Here is a 21,166-nt window from a genome sequence, read left to right as displayed (position 1 = left end):
GCAGTATGTAGCTCATTTTTCTTTATCTCGTCTCCTGTGTCCTTTCATCGACGACTGGCTCCAGCGACCTCCTTACGATTACATACACTTTCAGCTTAAAGCTGGTCATTTGGTGGCACCTACCTTTACAAGAACAGCGTAGGTTGGTAGATGGCATATGTACGCCCCCTTTTTTTGATGGAGTAGTCAGTCGGCCCATCGCCCAGCCATCCTTCCCTTCTGGTTGGCGGCCTCACGGGCCGCCAACTTGTCGTTTGTCTTACTTGGATAACATGGAGGATCTTCCAGGGGGTCTCGGATGGTGGCGATGATGATGAGGGGATCGCCACACATGACTAACTGCCTGGGCAAGAAACAACGAAATGAGCTTTTCTCTTTCTTTTTCTCTCCCAGCCGACACCTTTCCTGGATGGATACATGTATGCGTTGTCTCGGATAGGGGAGGATTGGCAGTTACTTCTTCCCATGTGTTGGATGCAAGAACATACTTACTCGCGGCTGGCCGAAAACGGGACAAAAGCCATACGTACACATACCTTGCAAGTCCAGGACTTGGGTACTTGATGTATGACCCACGATAATATTTCGACGGGAGGAGAGGAGAGGAGACGCGACCCAGCGGGCGAACAACGGCGGGCTGCCACCGCATTGGCCCTTCTCTATTTTGGTATGCATTTGGTCTCGACTTTGGAGAACCCTATCTAGCGCAGGACCTCGAGATGTCACCACCGAAAGGACAGGTCCCTTGAAGAAAGCAGGAGCAAGTACCGGGTCCAAACGTCCCCATCTTCGGGAGCTAATGCCTGTGTCGAACCATTATTTTCAGCTAGGCGTGAAGAAGATGGCTTTATTGCAGCGACAATGTCACAGTACTTCCTGCATGCATACCAACACACGATATGTACGAGTGGTAGCCAAGCAATTGCCAAGCGGCTTTCCAAAGAATAAGCAATATATGTCGAAAATAAAAAAAGACCGTTCTGCATCTCGTATGGCGCTATGCAGTTCCAAGTCAAGAGTGCAGGATCGGGGCTAATCGATGAGCGGAAGCACCCAAAAGCAAATCCTACATATCTTAAAAAGCCACCTTTCTTTTCTTTTCTCCCGCCAGGAGCGGACTGCCACGTAGAGCAACGAGCGGACTGACCAGAAACGACACTAACCCCCGGATTCCGAGACCTGCCTAAGCTCCCGCCCAGAGACCCTTGAACGGCATGGAGGACCATTGACACACCTCCCAATCTGCTTTCTTCTTCCACTCAACTGACATGACCTGTCTGGTTTTCTACGTGATCCTCTCGGATGCTCGGCGGCGGATGAAACAGATCGAACCAATGAGTAGGTATTTCCCACGGGTTTCTCCCGGATCATGAAAAGCCAGCATATGCATGAGCACTTCTCCTACTTGCGAATGGAATTGCAAAGAGTGTCGGTGTCACGCAAACATGCCGCATTCCTTCTTTTGATTCTGACTATCCTCCAACCCAAAGGTTGGCGATATCAGGCAGGAGCAAAAGGCAATATATAATTACGCGTTTCCTTTCGCTCTTGCTTCTCGACGGTTGGTTCTTCATGTGGTTTGCTAGTGATCATGCTTACAATCCCCCCAAAACGGCGGGACAGGTTGAATAAAGGCTTCGCCCCTTCCACCAAACGTTGTCAGCCCAGAATAACCTGACATGATTTCCGTTGCCGTGCCTCTAGTAGAGATGGCGTACCTGCGTTGGTTTTGTCTTTTTCCTTTTCTGATGGCGGCATCTGGCGGACTAGACAGTCTTAGGTTATGTAAGATGTCACTGGTCGCGCCCCCTTTAGACTCACCCTCGCACACACAGCCCAGCCCAGCCCAGCCCAGCCACCGCCTCGATGACCATGGACGGCCGTTGCTGTCTTTTTGTCATCTTTGGGAGGATCTGCAAAAGCCCGCCCGACGAACGGGGATAGCAAGGTACGCGCATGCATAAGCACTACGCATTATAGGTGTGTAGGACGAGAATCCCTCATAATGTCGTTGTTGGTTCTTTTGCGAAACTCCTTTTCTTCTCACGGCAAGAAAGAGCGAAATCAGCCTTGGCCCTTCTCCCCGGGCCGGGAGGAATCATGGAAGGAAGGGAGGCCCGAAGGAAGGTGAAGAAGGATCAGAAACAATTGGAGAAACAAGCGAGCGAATGAGAAAGAGAGAGTGTGTGAGAGAGAGATAAAGCACTTGCGCAAGCAAATGGGAAGCCGCCCATGCCATATGCTTGGAGAAATTTTGGTGCTATAGGGGGCATCGGCAGGCCACGACCGCCCACGTTGTTTTGTGACTTGCATCTCATGTACAAATCAAGAACTGCCATGCTATGCCATGCCATGGGGCTGGCTCAGTTGGCGGCCGAGGAGACGAGCGTTTGCTTTTCCGTAGCAGTACAGGAGAAACAGAAACAGAAGTCGAAGTAATATGGTTGCGAAAGGGCACAATTGTTTGCGCGCATGAGTGAATGAATGTTTGCGCGTGCCGTCGAGCTTTTGGGGTTGCATTGGGAGAGGGGGGTCGCATGGGACAGGTAGGTAGGTACATAGCCCCAGCATTGCATTGTCAATCACGGGCTTCTTCTTCTTCTTCTTCTTCCTCTTCTTCTTCCTTGGAAGTCCATCTAACTTCGCTTCCATTCGATGCATACATACATCACTGTTCGGGTCGATAGGTTGGGGACAGACCGTTTGGCCCCCCTCTGTCCGGCCCTTGAGCTGCGGTGTGCGAGCCCCGGGCCGAAGGGGGCGCGCAGACGGGCGGGCAACCCCTTTCGAAAAGCGAAAAATGCGCAGCACGCAGCAGGTCTACAGATGAGCAACTTGCCCCGAAGGCGCCTTGTAGGGTTGCGCCGGGCAGCCCTATGGGAGAGCCGTGTTGGTTTTGTTCCGAAACCTGTCTTGCAGAAGGAAGGATGGGAATGGGGAGGGTCGCGCTCGCTTATTCTGATATATTCCGGTGGATGTGTTTTTTTTCTTTCTCCATCGGGCCAAATAGTCAAAGAAAGGAATTGTTCTTTTTTGTGGTTGGGTGTGTGTCGACGGTCGACGGTCAACGTCCTGCATGGGATCTTTCGAAGCAGTGGTAGGTGGTATGCAGGGGTGTATGATGGGTGGGTAGCGATGGCCAGGTGAAGAAAGGGAGCTGCGAGCTCATGGTTGGACAGCTACTGGACAGCAGGTGGTAGGTGGGTAGGCTGAGTCGAGGGCATGTGAGTTTGCTATAATGATCCTGCGACCCGGCAGCAAGGATGGAAGGATTCGCGTCGAAAATGTCAAGTTGGCTGTGTGAGCGGCGCGGACGGGCGACGATTGGTTGTTGTATTGTGTTTTCTTTCCATTTGCCCTTCTTTCCCTGTTCTCGGGGTTTATGGCTACTTGGGCGAGGGCTCTTCAGGCAGGGACTTGGCGTTGTTCTTTCCGCCTATTTGCTTGGGAATGACTCCCAGTGGGGAGAAACCTGGGAAACTCCTTGCTTCAGGAAAACGCCCAACATGAAGACAGGGCCCCGTTCGCCATATATCGGGGTTCACGTTATGGGGTTTCCCTAGATCGTCCTAAGCCTTGACGGACAGGGGGGTCGGCCATAGGGCAGAATCCCCACCTGGGGGGAAAGGAGGGACGATTGCCGCCTGCTCATTCATGACTGTTGCATGGCTGACTTGCCCTGCCCGTGCGTCCTGGGACCGTGACCGGGTATGGCATGGTCGACTGGATTGCTAACCGCTGCAGAGGCGCTGCTGCTGCGGGTCAGATTTCGGCTCTTGGTCTGGCACATTTCACAGTGCTTGCCGTTCACTGGCTGGCGGTGTTGAAGGTTGCTCGTTACTGTTCTGGCTAGGCCATCCCGTCTGGGATCTGGAGGAGAAGTTGTAGTTGTACCGTTCGCTTTTTTCGTATTGTATTTTCACATACTTGATGAATATGATAAGTCAACCAACTGCTCATTTCACTACCACCGTTTTCCCATCGCTCGACTATTTCGTAATTTGAAGAGGGGGCCGTTATCTCCTTTCCCCCCTGGACCAACGACGCCATGCTAGAAACCAGACAAGATTACCCGTTCCTCTTTGGCGTGATTCCTCGCGCATCGAGTGAGTCTTGTTTTAGAGTTTTACAAAAGAAAATGTGAAGTGTACCCGTAAAATCAGTAGCCAACCAACGAATATTCAAGCGCCCGTAATACCCCCCCAAAAGCCCAAGTAGTACAAGAAGTTCATCATTCTCCGCCAGCAAAATAAGTTCCAAATTTCTTTCGTAAGTTCGCGTTCGTCGTCGTAATAAGAATAGTGTGTGGTAGAAGGCAGCACATTGGTCCTAGATGGACATGTGTTGTGGTTGTAATATGTATAGACATGAATGTGCTTAGTAGCAGCCACATATGGTAGAATCGAAGAGGAAGAAGAAGTAGTAGTAGCGAAGAAAATAGATCTTGGAACGAGTACGGCCCCGAAGAAATGCATGGCCACTAAAAGCTTTGCCGGCGAGTAGGGGTGGTAGATTGTGTTCGCTGGAGATCCTCTTCTTTGGGTAGCCACTTCTTCGGCGCGCAGCAGGAACATTCGTCCTTGCCTAAGTCCTTGACCCATAGGCCGGCGTCGATGGCCTTTTGCTTGATCGTTTCTTGGTCCTGCAACCTCTGATCCACTGAAATAATCAAGTCAGCTTGCTGGATGGGATATTATAGGTGGCCTCCTTAATTGGAGGCTGAGAGGAGAGTACATACGAAGCCGAGCTGCTTCTTGCTTGTGTTCCTCCGATACCCAAGTGAACTGCACTGCCCATTCAGGGTACAGGTTAACAAAGTTGAAGAAGCCTTCCCGTCGGTGCTTCTGGTCCCGCTTCTTGACGACCTCGAGTGCGATGTGTCCGTTGGGCATGCCGATGTACCGCTCTGACACCTGGTCAAGGCGCGGCAGCATCTTGTTCTGGCGATAGAAGGAGCCCTGCAGGCCTTGCCTGGTACGCTCAAAATCCGGGTCTTGGAACTCTTGGTCGAATAATTCCTCGACCATGGTCCAAGGCTGCTTCAGGTCTTCGAAATGGTAGCGAATCCAGCAGGTCTGTTCCCATGGGTAGGGCTTGTTGCAGTGGCCCTGGTTCTTCTGTTTTATCCTCCCGCCACAGCCGCCGCCGCCGCGGTGAGGTGGCAGAGGTGGGTGTCTCTCCTTCTTGACGTATCCGCCAATGGCGTGTCGTAGTACGTGACAGCGACCATACTCTGAGGGATGACTGTTGTAGCTCTCTCTTTTCATAAAGCGAGCTGGGTGATGCTCCATCGAGCTAAGGGCAGAATTGCGGCGGCTGAACAGCCCGCGACTGTATACGCGATGCCTTGGTTTCCGATGAAGAGTGCAGCTTAGTGAAAGCCGTGACAGAGCCTCGGCTGCGATGGGGTCTGTAAGTTGATCCAGGGCAGAGCCTTTGGCGTCGCTACCAGCTACTGACACATCTGTCGAGCTCTTGCGCCGGTCATGCTGGGCTTCCAAGCTGGGTGACGAACATGGCGTCCCTGCAACAGAGCTAAGGAGTTGAGCAGGCCCAGGCAAGGAGGTGCTTTGTTGCTCCGAGGGAGCCGGCTGTAGTAGCCCTGATAGTCCGGGACTGGAATGCATCCGAGCCGATGGTGGTGATGACTTATGATGGGCTGTGTCCAGCGGCAGGGCGTAGAAGCTCAACTCGGCGAGTTCCGACCTCCGTCGTGGTGTGCGAGGAGAGGAGGGCGCTGTCGAGGCGGCGTCCGACTCAGTGTAGCAGGACTGTGTCGAGCCGGGGGTTGTGGACGAGCTATCCGAGAAATCGTGGGAGAGCGCCGAGTCACGCCTGAGCTTCCATTCTCGCACCGCACTGGATTCGTCGACCTTTTGCATGGCTTGCAGAGCCAGCGGGCGGAGAGAAGAAGCTGAGTGCTGGGGCAAGCTCTGTAGAACGGAATCCGCGCCCATCTTGGCTGAGCTGCTGTAGAGCATAATCGCCATGTCGCAGAGATAGAGCTGGGAAGCTTGCCAAGAGTGTACAATACAATATGAGGGTAATCTCAAACGATGAAGAACATCAAAACCGATAGATAAGATGAAGGATGATGAGGGAATCGGAGGACTTATGAGCAACAAGTGTGGTATGGTACGGAAGAGGGACAGAAGTGGAACAAATGGGGTTGGCAGACTCCAGTGTCTAATATAGACTGCCAACAGTGTTACCGACAGGAAGGTTCGCCTATAGAGGGTGTGCATCTCGATTTGGAGGGCCCATCTGTCCTGTCAAATCTGACCTGACCAGGGGAAAAAAAATAAAATCAAGCAAAGACGGCCGAATGACAGCGGTAGTGGTGCTGTCTCTCCACCCACTCAGGCTCGAGATCTGCCAGCGGTACGTACTGGGAACAGGGAAAGGAGAGGGGGGAAAAGAAAAGCATATACAGTAGTGCCCATCTCTGTTGAAATATATTGATGATCCAGAAATGTCGCAGCCTCTTTTTCTGGATAGGGTGAGCCACTTTCTGCACCAGCATCGAAGGCGGGAGGATGGCGTTGGAGGAGTGGGCGAGGTTGCTGCGCGGAGGAACTACCTACAAGCAGTCGTGGATACACCGCAGTTGAGAGACGGCCTTATACGCCCAAGCGAGTAAGCATGTGCCAGATCCATGTACCTCTACACGCAAGGGGGTAGAGACTTGGGCCAAAGGAGGACCCTTGTCTTGGATGGCAAAGTCGATATGATACCTCCCACCCCCATGCAAGATATTCGATAGCGGGCACATTTTTGGGCATGCTTATCACTGCCAACGCCGTCCCGTGTACGTGACAGCCACGGGCGTCATTTCTGGGATATGGGGTTATTGCTGTTTGCATGATCCTTACCCGCTGCCCGTAGCGTTGCGCCGTGCAGTGCAACCACGATAACAGGGCACACCTCCGCTCTCGTCTCCTCCCCCTCCTGTTTCGCAGCCAAGCAGGAGCGCAGAGATCGTTGCAGGATTGTTATGCCTTCACCGATCATACCATCTCCGCACTTTGCGTGGCAGGCCGGAGCTGCTGACACTGTGCAGAGAATGCTGACCCTGCGATGTGATGGGCGATGGATGGCCTGTAGAAAAGCTGCCCGTGTTGGCGGTAACCAATAGGATGGCGCATAGACATGGCACAGCCCTGGTAACATGTCCCCAAAAGGGGAGCATTTGTATGCGGGTTATATGTGTGCGTGTCTCTAATGAGCAAGAAAAAAGACGGGCCGGAGTTTCTCTTGCAACCTCTTGCAACCTCTTGCGACTCTGGGGCTCCGGGGAGGTGGGCAGAAGAATATGCAGTTGGTTCGAGCCCGAGGAGGTGATAGGACAACACACACACACACACACACACACACACACACACATAATGAGATGAGCCTTGCTGCCAGCCAGCCCCCGCGAGGGGCGACCCGGGCGGCAAGACCTTTGAATACGGACCGTGGCTCATTTCGCAATTTGCTGGCCGAACAGCGTCTAAGCCCTCCCTGGGATGTAAGTGTGAATGTCGGTGCAACCAACAGCTTGAAAGTTGAGCCCCAATACAACAGCCGAACGGCCAGGCAAAGCGCGCGGCAAGGGCTCCCGTAAGCGCAGCCGACGGCGACCCTATTATTGGCCAGTCGAAGTGAGGAGGTCTAGACGTCTGGACGTGGTCGAGACTCGGCCCGGGCTGACGGGGAGGTTGGACAATTTCGGTTTCCTCTCCCCCGCCCCTCTCCCATTTTCCTCTGGTCGCGCCCCCCCGTCCCCTATTCTCGTCATACACTCCCACTCCAATGAAGATTATCTGCAGCCAAGCAGGATTTAGTGAGGCATCGGGGCCTGGGTGGTGACGCCCGCCGCCCAATTTCTGACAAGTCGTAGAATTAATCAACCTCCCCCCGCCAGCAAGCACGAGATTGGCTGTACCGAACTATGGCACTGTCTGAGTTGTACGGACAGACAGACAGACAGACAGACCTCCAGTCCTCGCGACAATGGGTCGATCGTCAAATCCCGCCAGCGGGAAAAAGCAATCTTCCTCGCGATCGATGACCAGTGACCGGCTGGATGCATCCCAATGTCTTTGTGGTTGCCTATTCTGGTCCGGAAACGGAAGACACCGTGTGTGTGTGAGTGTGAGTGTGAGTGTGTGTGTGTGTGCATCTTGGCCTTCCATTCACTTCTGCAAGGCCAGCATCTTGGGCGGAAGTTTGGGAAAGTGCGAACCAGCAAGGCAACGTGGCGTGGATCGCGGTCCTGGATGTAGGCATTCCCACCGTTTCAATTGGTCGGCCGGCAAGAAGAGCATGGAAAGAAACGCAGCCCCATCGATGATTAAGCCCGCTACTCGTCCTCACTGCATGGGGAAAGAGAAGAAAGCAGCTCCAATCTCCCAATGCACCGCACCTCTCACTGGTACTGCCAATACGCATGGAGTAACACTAGACACCTGGGAGGTTGAGCTGGCAAAAACGCTGCTGCACGTTATACAAGACTTTGCCGCCACTCGAGAACCAAGGTCCACCCCGAGCCTCATTCAGCTCCTATCGTCATCTCCACCAGGCTCGATGCCAATGTTCCCCTGCCAGCCATCTGGTCAGATTGTGGTACGACCTTTAGGTCCCGACGGGTTGAACATGGCAATACAGGACTAGTGCCACCGCCGGAGCAAGAAGCTCGCAAAAGCAAAAGTAGATGGGCAGCAAAGAACCATCAATCGGAGGACCCGTAGTCGAGACGGCAGGAAACGGCGGGGTACATCCTTACAGATGTGGTCCATAATCGCTCCTCACGTCTGTCCCCTGTAAGTGTGTTGACCAAGTATGTGGATGACAGCCCATTGTGAAACCATGTTTTTGCTTTTCGGCCCAGATCTTATTACATAGATCGGCACCTCTACCCACCTCCTGCCCCTCGACCTGGACCAAACAAGTCAAGAGCTGAAACAAACCCGTCAAGGATGGGGTTGATAGCGCCTCAAAGGAAAAGCCGAGACAAATTGTACTACGCAAGAAGCAGTGTAGTGTAGGCCAGAATAGAATGACCTGCAGCTTGGCTGGCAGCTTGCCGGATCGTGGACCACGAGGCGTTCCCATGCATCCGGTCCGGCCAGTCAAAGCCAACTGCCATCAACGCCCGCAGGAAAAACGAAGAAGAGACTGAGCCCAACGCCGATGGTAAATGTGACATATGGCGGGACCAGGCTGGTTCGCGAACTGTATCGTCGCCGGCGTTGTCAACGATAGCATCATATGATGTGCCCCCTCCCTACCTCGATGTGGGAGGGGAAGAAACGTTCTGATATGCAGAGAGCTACTTTGGCAGCCATTGGACTGTACTGTCTTTTGGCCCCTGAGGCCTAGTCCTTGTCTCGGTCGCAAACGGGGCTCTTGCCGCTATTGTATATGGATGGATGGATGTAGAAGGACGAAGATATCCTTCCTAGCTGAGATGAGAAGATGAACTAGTCCCCCTGTCGGCTGCATTGTCTTAAAGGACCATTTGCGACCTGTCATAATACCCACTACATAATCGTTATTGTGACAGCTTGTCGATCGACCACTAGGCCCTCTTCGATCCTGGACCCTAGGCTTTACAGAATGCACCTCGATCACGAGACCAAAGAAAAAGAAGGACATCCCAGTCAGCGGGCGTACATGTCCGCCCTTCAAGCCACGGATGAATCGGGAAAAGCCGGTCGGAGACATATGATTACCTACCAAGGCTCTCTCTTGATCTCCCTCCCGCTCTCCGCGGTGGCACGTCACCAAATGCACAGGGCAGACAGGAACAGGCCTCAACTATGCCATCATCTTAGCAGCGCCCTCAGGCCCTAAAGCTTGGATTTGCCGTTATTCCCTGTCTCGTCATCACCACTCTGGGGCTGCCTGTTGCTGCTGCTGCTGCTACCACCACCCCCTTTCTCGACAACGACACCGAGTCCTGCGCGTGCGTCTTCCAGTGTTCTGCTACCAAGCGACACGAAGTCCTCGTCACCGGAAAATCGCCTGGAGGAGTAACGTTAGCGGAAGTCTTTCGTTCGTTGGACCATCGGGGGTTGCAGAATAAGAAAATACGAAAACACAAGATGAGTAAACAGAAATTTTACACTTACCATCCTCGCTCCTCGCCCCCTTGCAGAAAAGAGCAGTCCGAATCTGCCTCGCAGTCCCAGCCACCACCAACGCCAGACCCATCCGCCCAGGTCGTGTGATTGGTGGTGTTCTGGATCGACCCGGATGAAACTCCGCCGGGGACGCGAGATCCTTCCGGCACCGCTGTTGCCTCGGGCGGCGACTATACACACAAGCATATTAGCCAAGCTGTCTTTCCCCAGATCGCCAACGCAGTCGCCCCCATTGCCAATCTCCCATATGCAAGTCTCCTCGAGTCAAACAACAGCAATAAAGAAACCTTGCAGTTGCTTTAGAGCGGCAAGCAGTTGGTCTGGTTTTTTCTTGCTCTTGCTTTTGCTTTTGTGTAACTTCATACGTTGAGCTTTTTGCTAGACATACCCTTGGCCGTCGGCGGCGATAGACACTGAGCCCGCAGGTGAAAGCCTTGAAGTCCTCCTCCTCGACGCTGGCCGGCATGCGCCCCGTCAGGACCCGCCCCAGCGCGATCACGACGGCGGCGTGGGTGTTGAGGACGATGGCCCTGGCGCCCTCGCGGTCGCTCTGCTCGACGAGGGCGGCGATGGCGGCCGCCGCCCTCTCGTGCAGCTGCGCGATGGACTCGCCGTGCCGCGGGGGCACCACGCGGGACGTGTAGCTGGCGTCGATGGCGGAGTTGGGGAAGAGCGCTGTCAGCTCGGACAGGGGCGCCGACGTAGGGTGCTCCCAGGGCGCCAGCCCGTACCATTCGCTGATGCCTGCCTCTACGCGGATCCCTCCACCTGCCTCTCTCCCTCCTTCCCCTCCAGACCCCCCTGGGCCTGGGTCTGGAGAGGGGGCGATCGACGGTGGTTGAGGGCGGCGCCCATCACCTGCAGCTGCAGTAGCGCCCTCCTTTAGTCTTGCCACAAAGGGGGAGATTGTCTGCAGGCAACGATAATAAGGGCTGGAGTAGACCTGATCGATTGGCGGATCGACCTTGAGTAAGTGCCGGGCCAGATCGTTGGCCTGATCGGCGCCATACGCAGTCAGGGGAGGGTCGGTGGGCAGTCCAGTGGGAGACCGGATCGCCAGTGAGTAGGTCCCAGTGGCCGGGTCGACATTGAAGGCCGGACGAAACTGCCCAAAGGAGTCAGCTTCTCGATCGGGTCAGATGTTTTTCTTGGTGGCAGCTCATTTCGTATGTAGCGGCTCGCATTAGTCTCAGCCAGGGGCTCTTGGTAAGCAATGCCCAGAAACGATGGAGAGACATTGGGGAAATCATGAGGAGTGAATGAAGTATGCAGCGCTTCTGCGGCTGGATGAACGACCGACCGAATGAACGGATGCACCCAAGATGGACTCTTTACGACCCCATCGTCTTACCTACCCCATGCCGGGTCACGTATATGACCTCCAAAGACATCCGAGAAGGGAGCCAAGTTGATCTGAGGAAGCCAGCCCAGAAAGCAGCTCACACGAAGCCACTGAAACTTTGTTGCCAATGTCAGTTTTGAGAAGCCAGAGCGGGATACGTTTGATAGGCGGGAGAGGCTTGCGGCAGGCTTGGAAGTTGCTGTGGTTGCGCTATGAACTCGACTAACATGGTCAGGGATGGGTAGTAGCGGCTTGCTATTCTAGGTAGGTAGGTAAGCAAGGAAGAAAGCCCAAGTCGTTTGGGCTGTAATCAAGGTGCAAGTCGGCGCCCCTGATGAGGATAATGGTGGCAAGTGATAGTGTCGAAGACAGGAGGAAGATAACACACATCAGTCCATCTAACGTCGACGCAAGCGAAGCGGCCTCCGCGTTCCAGGAGTGAAGAACCTTGGAAGTTCATTTAGAAGTGGATCACGTGGGCGGAATACAAGGGATCGGACCTCGGCTCCGCTCAGCCAATGAACTTGCATCTCCAAGTCCGCATGTAGTAAGTCGTATCGATATAGGCCCCCATCTTCCCAGCTTGACAAGAGCACGGCAGTATAACATAGCAGGATACCAAGTGCGACTGGCGATGAAGCTCATATAAGAACAATCTAACTCTCCATAGCTACTTACCTAAGATGCGTAACCCTGAAAAGACCCCGTACAAATTGTCTTCCAAGAGAATGAGGAATTCCAGAAACAGCCTCCTGTACAGCATAACTCCTTGCCTAACGCTCATCAAGAAAATCCCACAAAAACCAATAGCCACCCTATGTATCAGATTCGCCCCGTTGCGCCACAAACCGGCTTATGTGAAAGCTGTCAGCCGGCTTGCCCATTTTACATGATGGCACAAGACGTTGCCATCGTCCTTGCGCGCCGCCGTCCAGCACCGGCGCCTTCTTCATCGGCATGCAGCTGCTGAGCCTCCCGAGCCCTTCGTCTCCTGCGGCGGATGCCGGCCCCACCCGCACCGGCCTCCTCAATGGCCTGCATATAGTCCGTCCATTTTCGCTCCAGCCTGCCAGCAGCGAGAAAATCGCCTCGCAGGACTCTCTGCGTGTGCTGGTCCACAGTCTGTTGCCAACTGTACAAGCACTTCAACCCGATGATCTCGGTTGGGTAGGTTGCTGTGGTCCCCGAGGGCTGACGGATCTCGGCGTTCCAAGAGAGCACCTCACGAATGCCAGTCCAAGATACCATGGAACAATCGTAAACTACCAAGCGCAGACCAACATACGGCCGAGACTCATAGGTTGATGAGCGGGCGGCACGGGATCGAACCATGGCGGAAGCTTCTGCGAGTACAAGATCGCCAATGCGGGTGTTGTCCATTTCAATATTCTTGAGGCTGGTACAGTTTTTCATGACCGGAATCATGCCTGTGTCGCTGATGTTCTCGCAGTAGCCGACGGACAGGTGTTCAAGCTTTGACGCACACGGAGCTTTAGCCAAATGCTTGGACAGGAAGCCGTTCGTAAGTTCAGTCAGATCCTCCAACTCAAGGTGAGTAAGACGCGGGGTGCTGGCCACAATGGGCTCAAGTGCAGAGTCGGTTATGGCATTGCAGCCGCTGAGTCGCAACCCTTCGAGATCTGGTAACAAATGGGCCATTGCCTTGACACCATGGTTGGTCAGGCTCTTGCAGCGACTCAAGTCCAAGTGACGCAGCTTTCTAGCCGGTACAATCGGCCTGTCTGTAAGTATATCCACAGAAGGCCTGACACCATGAAGCATAGTTCGCAGTGCTTCATCGTTAAGTTCCGTACAGCCACTCAAGACTAGACGTTCGAGGCCGTTCGTTTCGAAAATGGCCTTGGCGACTTCTAGGTTGTCAAAACCCCTGATCTCCCCGGCCCGTAGATCTCGAAGTTTGGGGCAGCCAAGAACCACCATCCTGATGCCCTTGGCATCCATTGATTTGCACCAGGACACATTGAATGTCTCCAGTTGCGGGCAGTGCTGAGAGACGATCTTGCAAGTACTGTTGCTCACTGCAGGGAGGCCAGTAAGGTTGAGATTTGCAAGTCTCTGGTTGGTCTTGATCAGAGAGTGCAAAGTGGCGCCTGGGAGGTTCCGGCAGCCTTCAAGAGTTGCGTTGATCAGGTTTTGGCATGCCCTAACCACCACCTCTGTTTTGCGTTCGTGCTCGACTTGGACACAGCCTCTCAAGTTGAGATCTTTGATGAACGGCCCGGCCGCAGTGATAATTTTGACCAGCGATTCGGCAGGGATATCTTTGTAGAAGTCGGAGGCGTCAAAGTTGGTCCACAACTGGCCATCAAAGCAAAACCTGTGGAAGTCCCTGTTGAGTATAGACACGCGGACAAGCTCTTTTGGTTCCAAGTAGGACAATATTTGCACCCGAATCTCGTCAGGCATGTTAGCCCAGAAGTCATAAGGCGGCTTTCGCGTAGTGCCGGAGCGGGAGCGGGCTGTGATTAAGTCGGCAGGCAGCGCGATCGAGCTTGGCGTCAGACATGGCGTAGATCCATGTGCAAGCTTTCGCACGGCATGTCGTGTCTCGTACTCCCCAAAGTTGGGGAACTCGGTCGTCGGCGTGCCGGGAGAGGTATGGGCAAGGTATCCAGGAGACGCCGCACCCGATGGATACTGAGCAAATGGCGAGTTTCCAGAGAGACTGACGCAAGACAAGCTGCCCCGGGTAGCATAGGGTGATTGAGATGAGCGAGAGCGTTTCGACTGGCGTAATGAAGAAGACGAAGAGATACGCTGGATTTCTTGCAGTAGCCGTTGACGGCGCTTTCCTTTGATAGGACCCTCAGGCTGAGTTACACCTGGCGATTCCGGGTTCACCAGCCCCTCGACCAGGCTGGTTGGAGGCGGTTGCGTATCAGCCGAGATATCCGCCATAGCTGCTGCGTCGAGCAGGAGTATGCACAGTGATTTAGCAAAAGCAAGGCGTCCAAGGCAATTGATAAGGACAGAATCAACCGAGTGGGCCCTTTCACAGCAGCATTCCCTTGTGGACCGGCAGCAGTAGATGATGCTGTCGTTGGTAGGACCGGCCTGGGCGGAAAGCGGGGCGGTTGTGTGTATTTGGAGAGCGAACGAGTCTAAAAGCGAATGATTGACGTTTACGAAAGAGTCAAAAGCTGTCGGTGTTTCCCAGCGCTGTCCCGGTTAGGTTTCTAGATGCAGGAACATTCCCTGGAAGATCTAGATAGAGGGAAGATGAACGAGGGGGCCGTTCTATAGGAGAAGATAGGATGGAGAAAGTCGGGGGTGCCTGAGACTTGTATAAACTAGAGGCTGAGAAGTCCGACGAGGCGAGGTGCAGGTGGAGCGTGGGAAGACAGCTAGTAGTAGCAGATGGATATATAGTAGCCAGAAGCGTGTGAAAAGACCTCAAAACAGATCCACTGATGGACAGATATGAATGGTCGGGGGGTTGCTTGGCCAGGGCCGGGGAAACGAGCTGCCTGTCTCTTGTTCGGGCTCGTGCTGAGTCTGGCGTGGCAGCTACTGGGCTCTAGTATTTGACTCGGTCGGTTCGAACGCGAAGGTCGGCAGGTTTCCAGCTGACTCGCCCGCTTATATGTACGAGGGAGTGAGCATGCCAGCATACAGGTTCGAGATAAGGCTTCTCACACCCGTCCATAACACACTGTGCCGAAGCTCTGTGGAAGCAAAGCAGAGCGGTAGGGTTAAGGGTTATCAGTAAATGATTCCCAGGATGCCATGGGCTCATCACGAGAAGCGTACAATCAACATGGCAATATTTGGTGGAACGCCAGGTAACGGCCCCGTTCCTGCCCATCTGACCATACAATTCGGACGGGAAACATCCAACCATCCAGAATCTCGGGTGTTATCGTGGGGAAAACACACACACGAGTGATCCAATAGAGGGGCAACACCAGGGAGGGACGCCCATGGTGGGGGAGTGAGCCGAGACCCTTGTTTTTCCCGGTGAGGGGCCGGCCTACAGGCTACAGGCTCCAGGCCTAGCAGGCCTACTACTATATGTACAGTAGCAGGCCTGTCTCCCACCAAAGGGCGCGGAGGGGAAGGAATGTTCTTGTTCCATGCATGGTGTGTGTCTTGGCGCTTCTCGCCCTCCACCCTCCATCTTTTGAATGTGATGCGACATGTGCGCTTGACTTTGTCCAGCGACCCGGCTGGCTAATCCTAATCCCCATCCAGCTACTCTGTTTGTCCAGCTGAGAAGCAGGGAGGCAGTTGTTCAGATGGTCAGGAAGAGGCTGGGTTGGATCACGCGTGCTGCCCGGAACGGCCATCGGCTGTCCCTATCTCCCTCTGCTCTTATCAGACCAAGTGACTTGCATAAGGGCCTTGTCACCAGGACGTCGACCAAAGTAACGTCAGTTAAACCATGTCTCACCATTCAAGATAGGGCCCCTTCTGACTTTCCCCAGGGACACAGAGTTATCAGCTTGAATAATGTGCGAAAGGAAACAGTTCGGCAAGAAGTACGGCCCACCATGCTGTTCTGATGGGATAGGTATGCTTCAATGCTGACACTGCAGACTCGGACTCGGAACCCCGCGGCTTTGTGCCAAAAATCATATGAACGAGCCTGCCACCTGGCTTTCTAAACGGCCCAGCGACCACCCAGCGACGGCCCAGCCCAGCTGGATTTCGAAACAGCACCCAACAAGACCCGTCACCTTCCCACAATGGCCTGGATGAATCTTCAGCCATATTTCCTCGGCAGCGCCTGAGCTCGGAGCACTAGAGTTGGGTGGTGGGACTTTTATGCAGCCGGCTGCAGAAAGAAGTCAACGGGGTCCCTTCGTACAGATGCGCTACCGTAAGTAAGTTAAGGGGGTTCGAGCCTATGAGACTGCTTCTCGAGCAAGCCACATTGGCTTGGATATATCCGAGACAGCCTCCCGCGTTGGTTGGGTAATGCCACTGTGTGTCGCTCCTAGAAGCAAGCAGTATGCAACAAGGCTAGCAAGGGCAGCCAGCCTACCATCGACGATAGCCAGGAAACCCGCCACATGTATTCCACTAATGTTCGTTTTCGGTCTTGAGAAGGATTGAGTTGCTAGACTGAAGTATGATGCTTCTTTGCGGGCGGCGCGCAATCGGTGAGGGCTGTCTGACTATTGGCTGTTGCAGAAAAAGCTGGGGGCAGCAGAAGCCTCCAGTTTCTCTCAGCTAGCTCCATCCTAGCGAATAGGCGTGCAGGGGGGGCAGCGTCTCTCTCGTTACTTATCCGATAAGGACATTCTGAGTGTCAAGAAGAAGGGAAAAGATCGCCTACATGTATGTGAGTGCTCGGGGTTTTCTCTCAAATTTAATGATATATCATTCCTATGTTAGTATACTTGAACACACTGGTTGATGCAATGGTAAAGGTGCCTCGGTTGTTGCGCATGCGTATTTGTGTGAGACCACCGAAGACTACATCTCCGATTCGTTCAAGTCTATGGCACAAGTGCTCCATGCACTCACTCATTGGCACAAACCCATGCGACAGGATTCTCTCGCTCCGGAGGCAGTTGCTGAGGCTTACTATATATGTTGGGGCAATGCTCCGTTCGCGGTTTCTATTCCACCAAGCCCTCCATACTAAGTATAATGGCGGCGCGAATTTCGCCAGGGCAAATTTGGGACTACACAACAGCATGCCAACGCCAACCGCTAAAGGCAACATGCTTGTTGCTCCTGTTACCTGCTCATAGACAAATTCTCTGTTGGCTCAAATGACTCGTGCTTGTTTACTCCTCGACCGCTCCAATGGTTTGCAGTATCCCCTTGACGGGATAGGTCAACTCTGTTACCCCTAGCAAATGGTACGTGGTTAGGGGAGTTAGACAATAACCGGCAACGTCGTAGAACGACCCATATAGAGGATGTCAACCTATGGCGTTCTACGGCTCGGTTGGCCTGGTTGCTTGACTCGCAATGAGTAGGTATGGAGCTTAGGACGGGCATTACGAAGGCGTGGGTGCCCTTGAAGACGGTAGCTCTAGTAAAAGGGTAAACAAACTTTCGGGCATCTAAAGGCAGGCTATCACAAGTGTTTGACGGCCCAACATCAGGACAATATTCCGTAGAGACTCTGCCATAGTAGTAGAACGATATATCAGACTATACTGACTGACCGGTTGCGCCCTTTCTTTGAAATGAACCCAAATAGAATTTAGCCAAGAATGATACACTGCACACTGCTCTTGTAACCTATTAACATGCACGTGCAATCGTATAGTATTATTTATATTTCATGTTAATTCTATGCGTTCGTAAAGGGGTGTTGCACTGATATGAGGGAATACCATACCCGGTAAACATGCAAACTTCTCTTGTTAGTAATTCTAATTCGGCGAAAGCATAGCAGTAAGACGGAGGAATGGTACTGATACATCGGACCGGAGAGGTTCCTCCTCCTCGACAAAACCTAATGCCTCAACATAGCTATGTCTTTGCAATGAAGCGACAATGGACCTCGTACTCGCACTATCAGGTAACACTTCTCTGGGTTGACTAATCCCCTCGGAGAACGAGCACTCAGCATGAAATACATGTGGCCTCGGGTGGCAGGAAACACCAACTGTCCCCATACTTGTAGTAGGTGATCTGGGTCTTCTAAACCTGATATTCTATCTGCATCATAGTAAATTACCTTCATACAATCCTATCGACGCCCACACGCAATCAGGGAAGGCTAATGGCTGGAATGCTGGAATGCATACCAGGAAGCTACCCCTGCCACATTTGGCCACAGGTGTTTGCCGATAACACTTGCTCAAGTAATCGCCTTTCCTATTAGAACGGCCACTCGGAACCTCGAAATTGATAAGAGTCCGTCCCCCCCCCCTTATCACCCTGCAGTGATTCTTGACTTGCCTCAATCATGATATTTGCGAAGATCTATTGCTCAAAGTAAGTAGGTTCAGCTACACATAGGATACAGACATCAGAATGACCCCACCAACCGAGGCCAGCTCGGATAAAAACGCATACTGCCCGTCCACCGTGAGCCATGCTGGACTTCTCCCCCCCCACCACTACCACTGAGTATGATGCTCACTTCCTCAAACCGCTTGAGGGGGATTGGCTTATTGGGAAGCGGCTCATTGGATCTAGCAATGTCGCCGCCCATCAGACTGTGTTGAACGACACTGCAGCTGCAGCAGCAACGTTCCGCGGTCAAATCAGAACGACTCTGTACCATGGCAATGATGTACTGCTGCATCCCCTAGGACCGGAATAGCTTGACCCAACCTATCAACTCCATCTGGATCCTACCCTGAAAGCCGCCTGTGGCGCGCGTCTTGGCATGTTTTCGAGAAGGGCTGTCAGTGGAGTATCGAAGGCGCCTACCCCTACGTACTTAGCATCACTTGCGAAGCGGGTCCAGCAGAAGATGATACCGAACGAAAGAAGACCTCTAGCCCTTTGCAGCTGTATCATCCCGCGAAAGGGCGTGCTGTGTGACATCATAACACAAGATGACGGCCTTTGATTCTCGGTTGGATGTTGCTGTCGGCGAGCCAGCAATAGAGGCTTGCTGTGAGAATGGACACCCGTATATCTACAAAGGCGCCTTGTTTTGCTTGCTGTCTCGAAACCACCTCCACCATACACATTTGCCTGTTCGACCTAATAATAACTGTTTTCTGGAGCACATATAGTCGACACACTACTATCCTATCAGAAAAATCGGTTCACTGTGCCTGACTCCTCTATTCCACTTTGGACTGCAAAACCTTGGATTCCCCAACTTATTCATCGGTTTTTTCCCAAGCCTCACTTTTTCCCCCACTGAGACGGGAGACTACTGAATAGTATAGAACAGGCAAGACGTCGATACGAGGACGGTTTAGCAGGCAGACCGATCTCCTACCACAGAGAAAGCAGCCGACAACTGCTCGTTTTGCTTTCTCGAGGAGCGACCTACTTATCAGCACTGCTGTCTGTCAGGGCAATTGCTGCGCTGGATGCCTCCTCCCGTCTTGCCACAGGCTCTATTCTGTTGGCCTCTTTTTTGTAATCAACCCGCACAAAGCATTACCTACCAAGCAAGCAGCAGATTTATGGTTCAGTGACCGGGAATTATTAATACGGAACCACTCCGTGTTTTTCATGTTATAAGGTGCGCAGGTGCGGCTCTAGCCGTGTGTTGTTCAACCCAAGACTTTTGGGCCGTGGACTACATAATACCTACTGATCCTTCCACGTGCAGCACACCCAACAGCGTTGCGGTGTTAGACCCGACGGAAAAACCGGCACCTGTAATATTTTACTTTGCGAAGCAAAGCAAACAACCATACTGTTGCTGCTACCTATTACTATTACTACTACTACTACTACTACTACTACTACTACTACTACTACTACTACTACTACTACTACTACTACTACTACTACTACTACTACTACTACTACTACTACTACTACTTGTACTACGTTGTACGTGCAAACAAGCGGACACGAAGCAGAAGCCAAGTCTACCAAAGGACCGGATCCCCTACCTTAGTGCATCTGCTGCTCAGAAATTGGGAGGGGAAAGCCCTGTCCTAGCGAGCGTGTCTGAGGAATAGGTTCCGCACGCTACCCGACTGTTGGTAAAGCAACAGCCCATCGCGGAGCAGTTTTAAGCACCTGACTAACATGACGAGGGCCCAATCATAGCCCCGACAGGAAATCTTTACTCCCCGAGACGGCCCATGAGACGAACAAAATCAAGACGAATCCATGAGCCAACAACCTCGAAAACTTTTTGTTTCTTAACCATTACCGTCTGTCGTATTCGTGGACATTCACTATACTGTCCAGTAAATCCAAGGTACCTACTTACCTCTCAGCCCACCAGGCTTTTTTTCTTGCTGTAATAAGAAATACCTTCAAGCAGGTGACCATCCTCGGTTTTTGGCTTGAGAGGTTGCCAGCCATACAGAGGAGGCCCGCCATTCCTGTCTGGTCCTTTTCTTCTGCTCTGTCCTGGCCTGGTCGCGAAAGGTTACCTCTCTCTCTTTCTCTCTCTCTCTCTCTTGAGCGCGAAAAGAGAGCGAGCACCTTTCTTTCTCCCGTCTTTGAATCACCTGGCTGGGACTGACTGACTCCATTCCTGGAACTACTTTCGTCTAGCTCCAGTACCAGCTTTTTTTTTTTTTTTTTTAAAGCTTGTACGACAACCAGCCCATTCCTCCTGGAAGGCTTCCATCGCAGGCACCCCGACCACTAAAAAGAAGATTATTACCTGCCTGCAGTAACCTAACCTACGAACCCAAGCACCTAACCTACTTCTGTACTTCACTTTACCCCGCGCATCGCATTTGACGCCCATCACGCCCACCACCACCTGGTAGCCGCCACTATCGTCAGTGCTGCGCCCGCCTGACTGTCTGTCTTGCAGTGCACTGACTGGGCCAAATCCGCCTGCCTGCCCCCCTGCCCTGCCCGCCTGCGCCATTGGATCGACTCCTACCTAATTATCTTCAACGACCATTCCTCCTCCTCCTTGAAAAAGACTACTTGGCCCCCCGCTCGCTCTTCCCTCGAGCTTCCACGCGGCCTCCTTGTAGAAACCTTCTATTTGCGATCAAGTATGAAACATTTTCATGGGTTGAACCAGGGACACGGTGAGTTTTGGAATCGTTGCGACTCTAGACCTACAAACTCCCAACACCATTTTCAACCTTCCCCTCGGCAACTG

General features: G+C 52.9%; 3 protein-coding genes across 3 annotated transcripts; all 3 read right to left on the bottom strand.

Annotated features, from left to right (window-relative positions):
* Positions 1-4,480: 4,480 nt before the first annotated feature.
* Positions 4,481-5,990, bottom strand: PG986_013545 (uncharacterized protein; the record flags this gene model as incomplete). Its single annotated transcript, XM_066849767.1, has 2 exons — positions 4,481-4,659; positions 4,739-5,990. The coding sequence occupies 2 exons, from the start codon at positions 5,988-5,990 to the stop codon at positions 4,481-4,483; spliced, it is 1,431 nt and encodes a 476-aa protein (XP_066693910.1).
* Positions 5,991-9,833: 3,843 nt separating this feature from the next.
* On the bottom strand, positions 9,834-11,518 carry PG986_013544 (uncharacterized protein; the record flags this gene model as incomplete). Its single annotated transcript, XM_066849766.1, has 4 exons — positions 9,834-10,008; positions 10,116-10,297; positions 10,516-11,232; positions 11,483-11,518. 4 exons carry the CDS (start codon positions 11,516-11,518, stop codon positions 9,834-9,836), a joined length of 1,110 nt encoding a protein of 369 aa, XP_066693909.1.
* An 836-nt stretch (positions 11,519-12,354) lies between these two features.
* On the bottom strand, positions 12,355-14,388 carry PG986_013543 (F-box/LRR-repeat protein 2; the record flags this gene model as incomplete). The annotated part of the gene is made up of 1 exon (XM_066849765.1): positions 12,355-14,388. One exon carries the CDS (start codon positions 14,386-14,388, stop codon positions 12,355-12,357), a length of 2,034 nt encoding a protein of 677 aa, XP_066693908.1.
* Between the last annotated feature and the right edge of the window lie 6,778 nt (positions 14,389-21,166).

This window comes from Apiospora aurea (assembly GCF_038362705.1).
Source record: "Apiospora aurea strain CBS 24483 chromosome Unknown utg000009l_segment0_segment0, whole genome shotgun sequence".
Taxonomy (NCBI): domain Eukaryota; kingdom Fungi; phylum Ascomycota; class Sordariomycetes; order Amphisphaeriales; family Apiosporaceae; genus Apiospora; species Apiospora aurea.
This window is presented reverse-complemented; position numbering and strand designations above follow the sequence as displayed.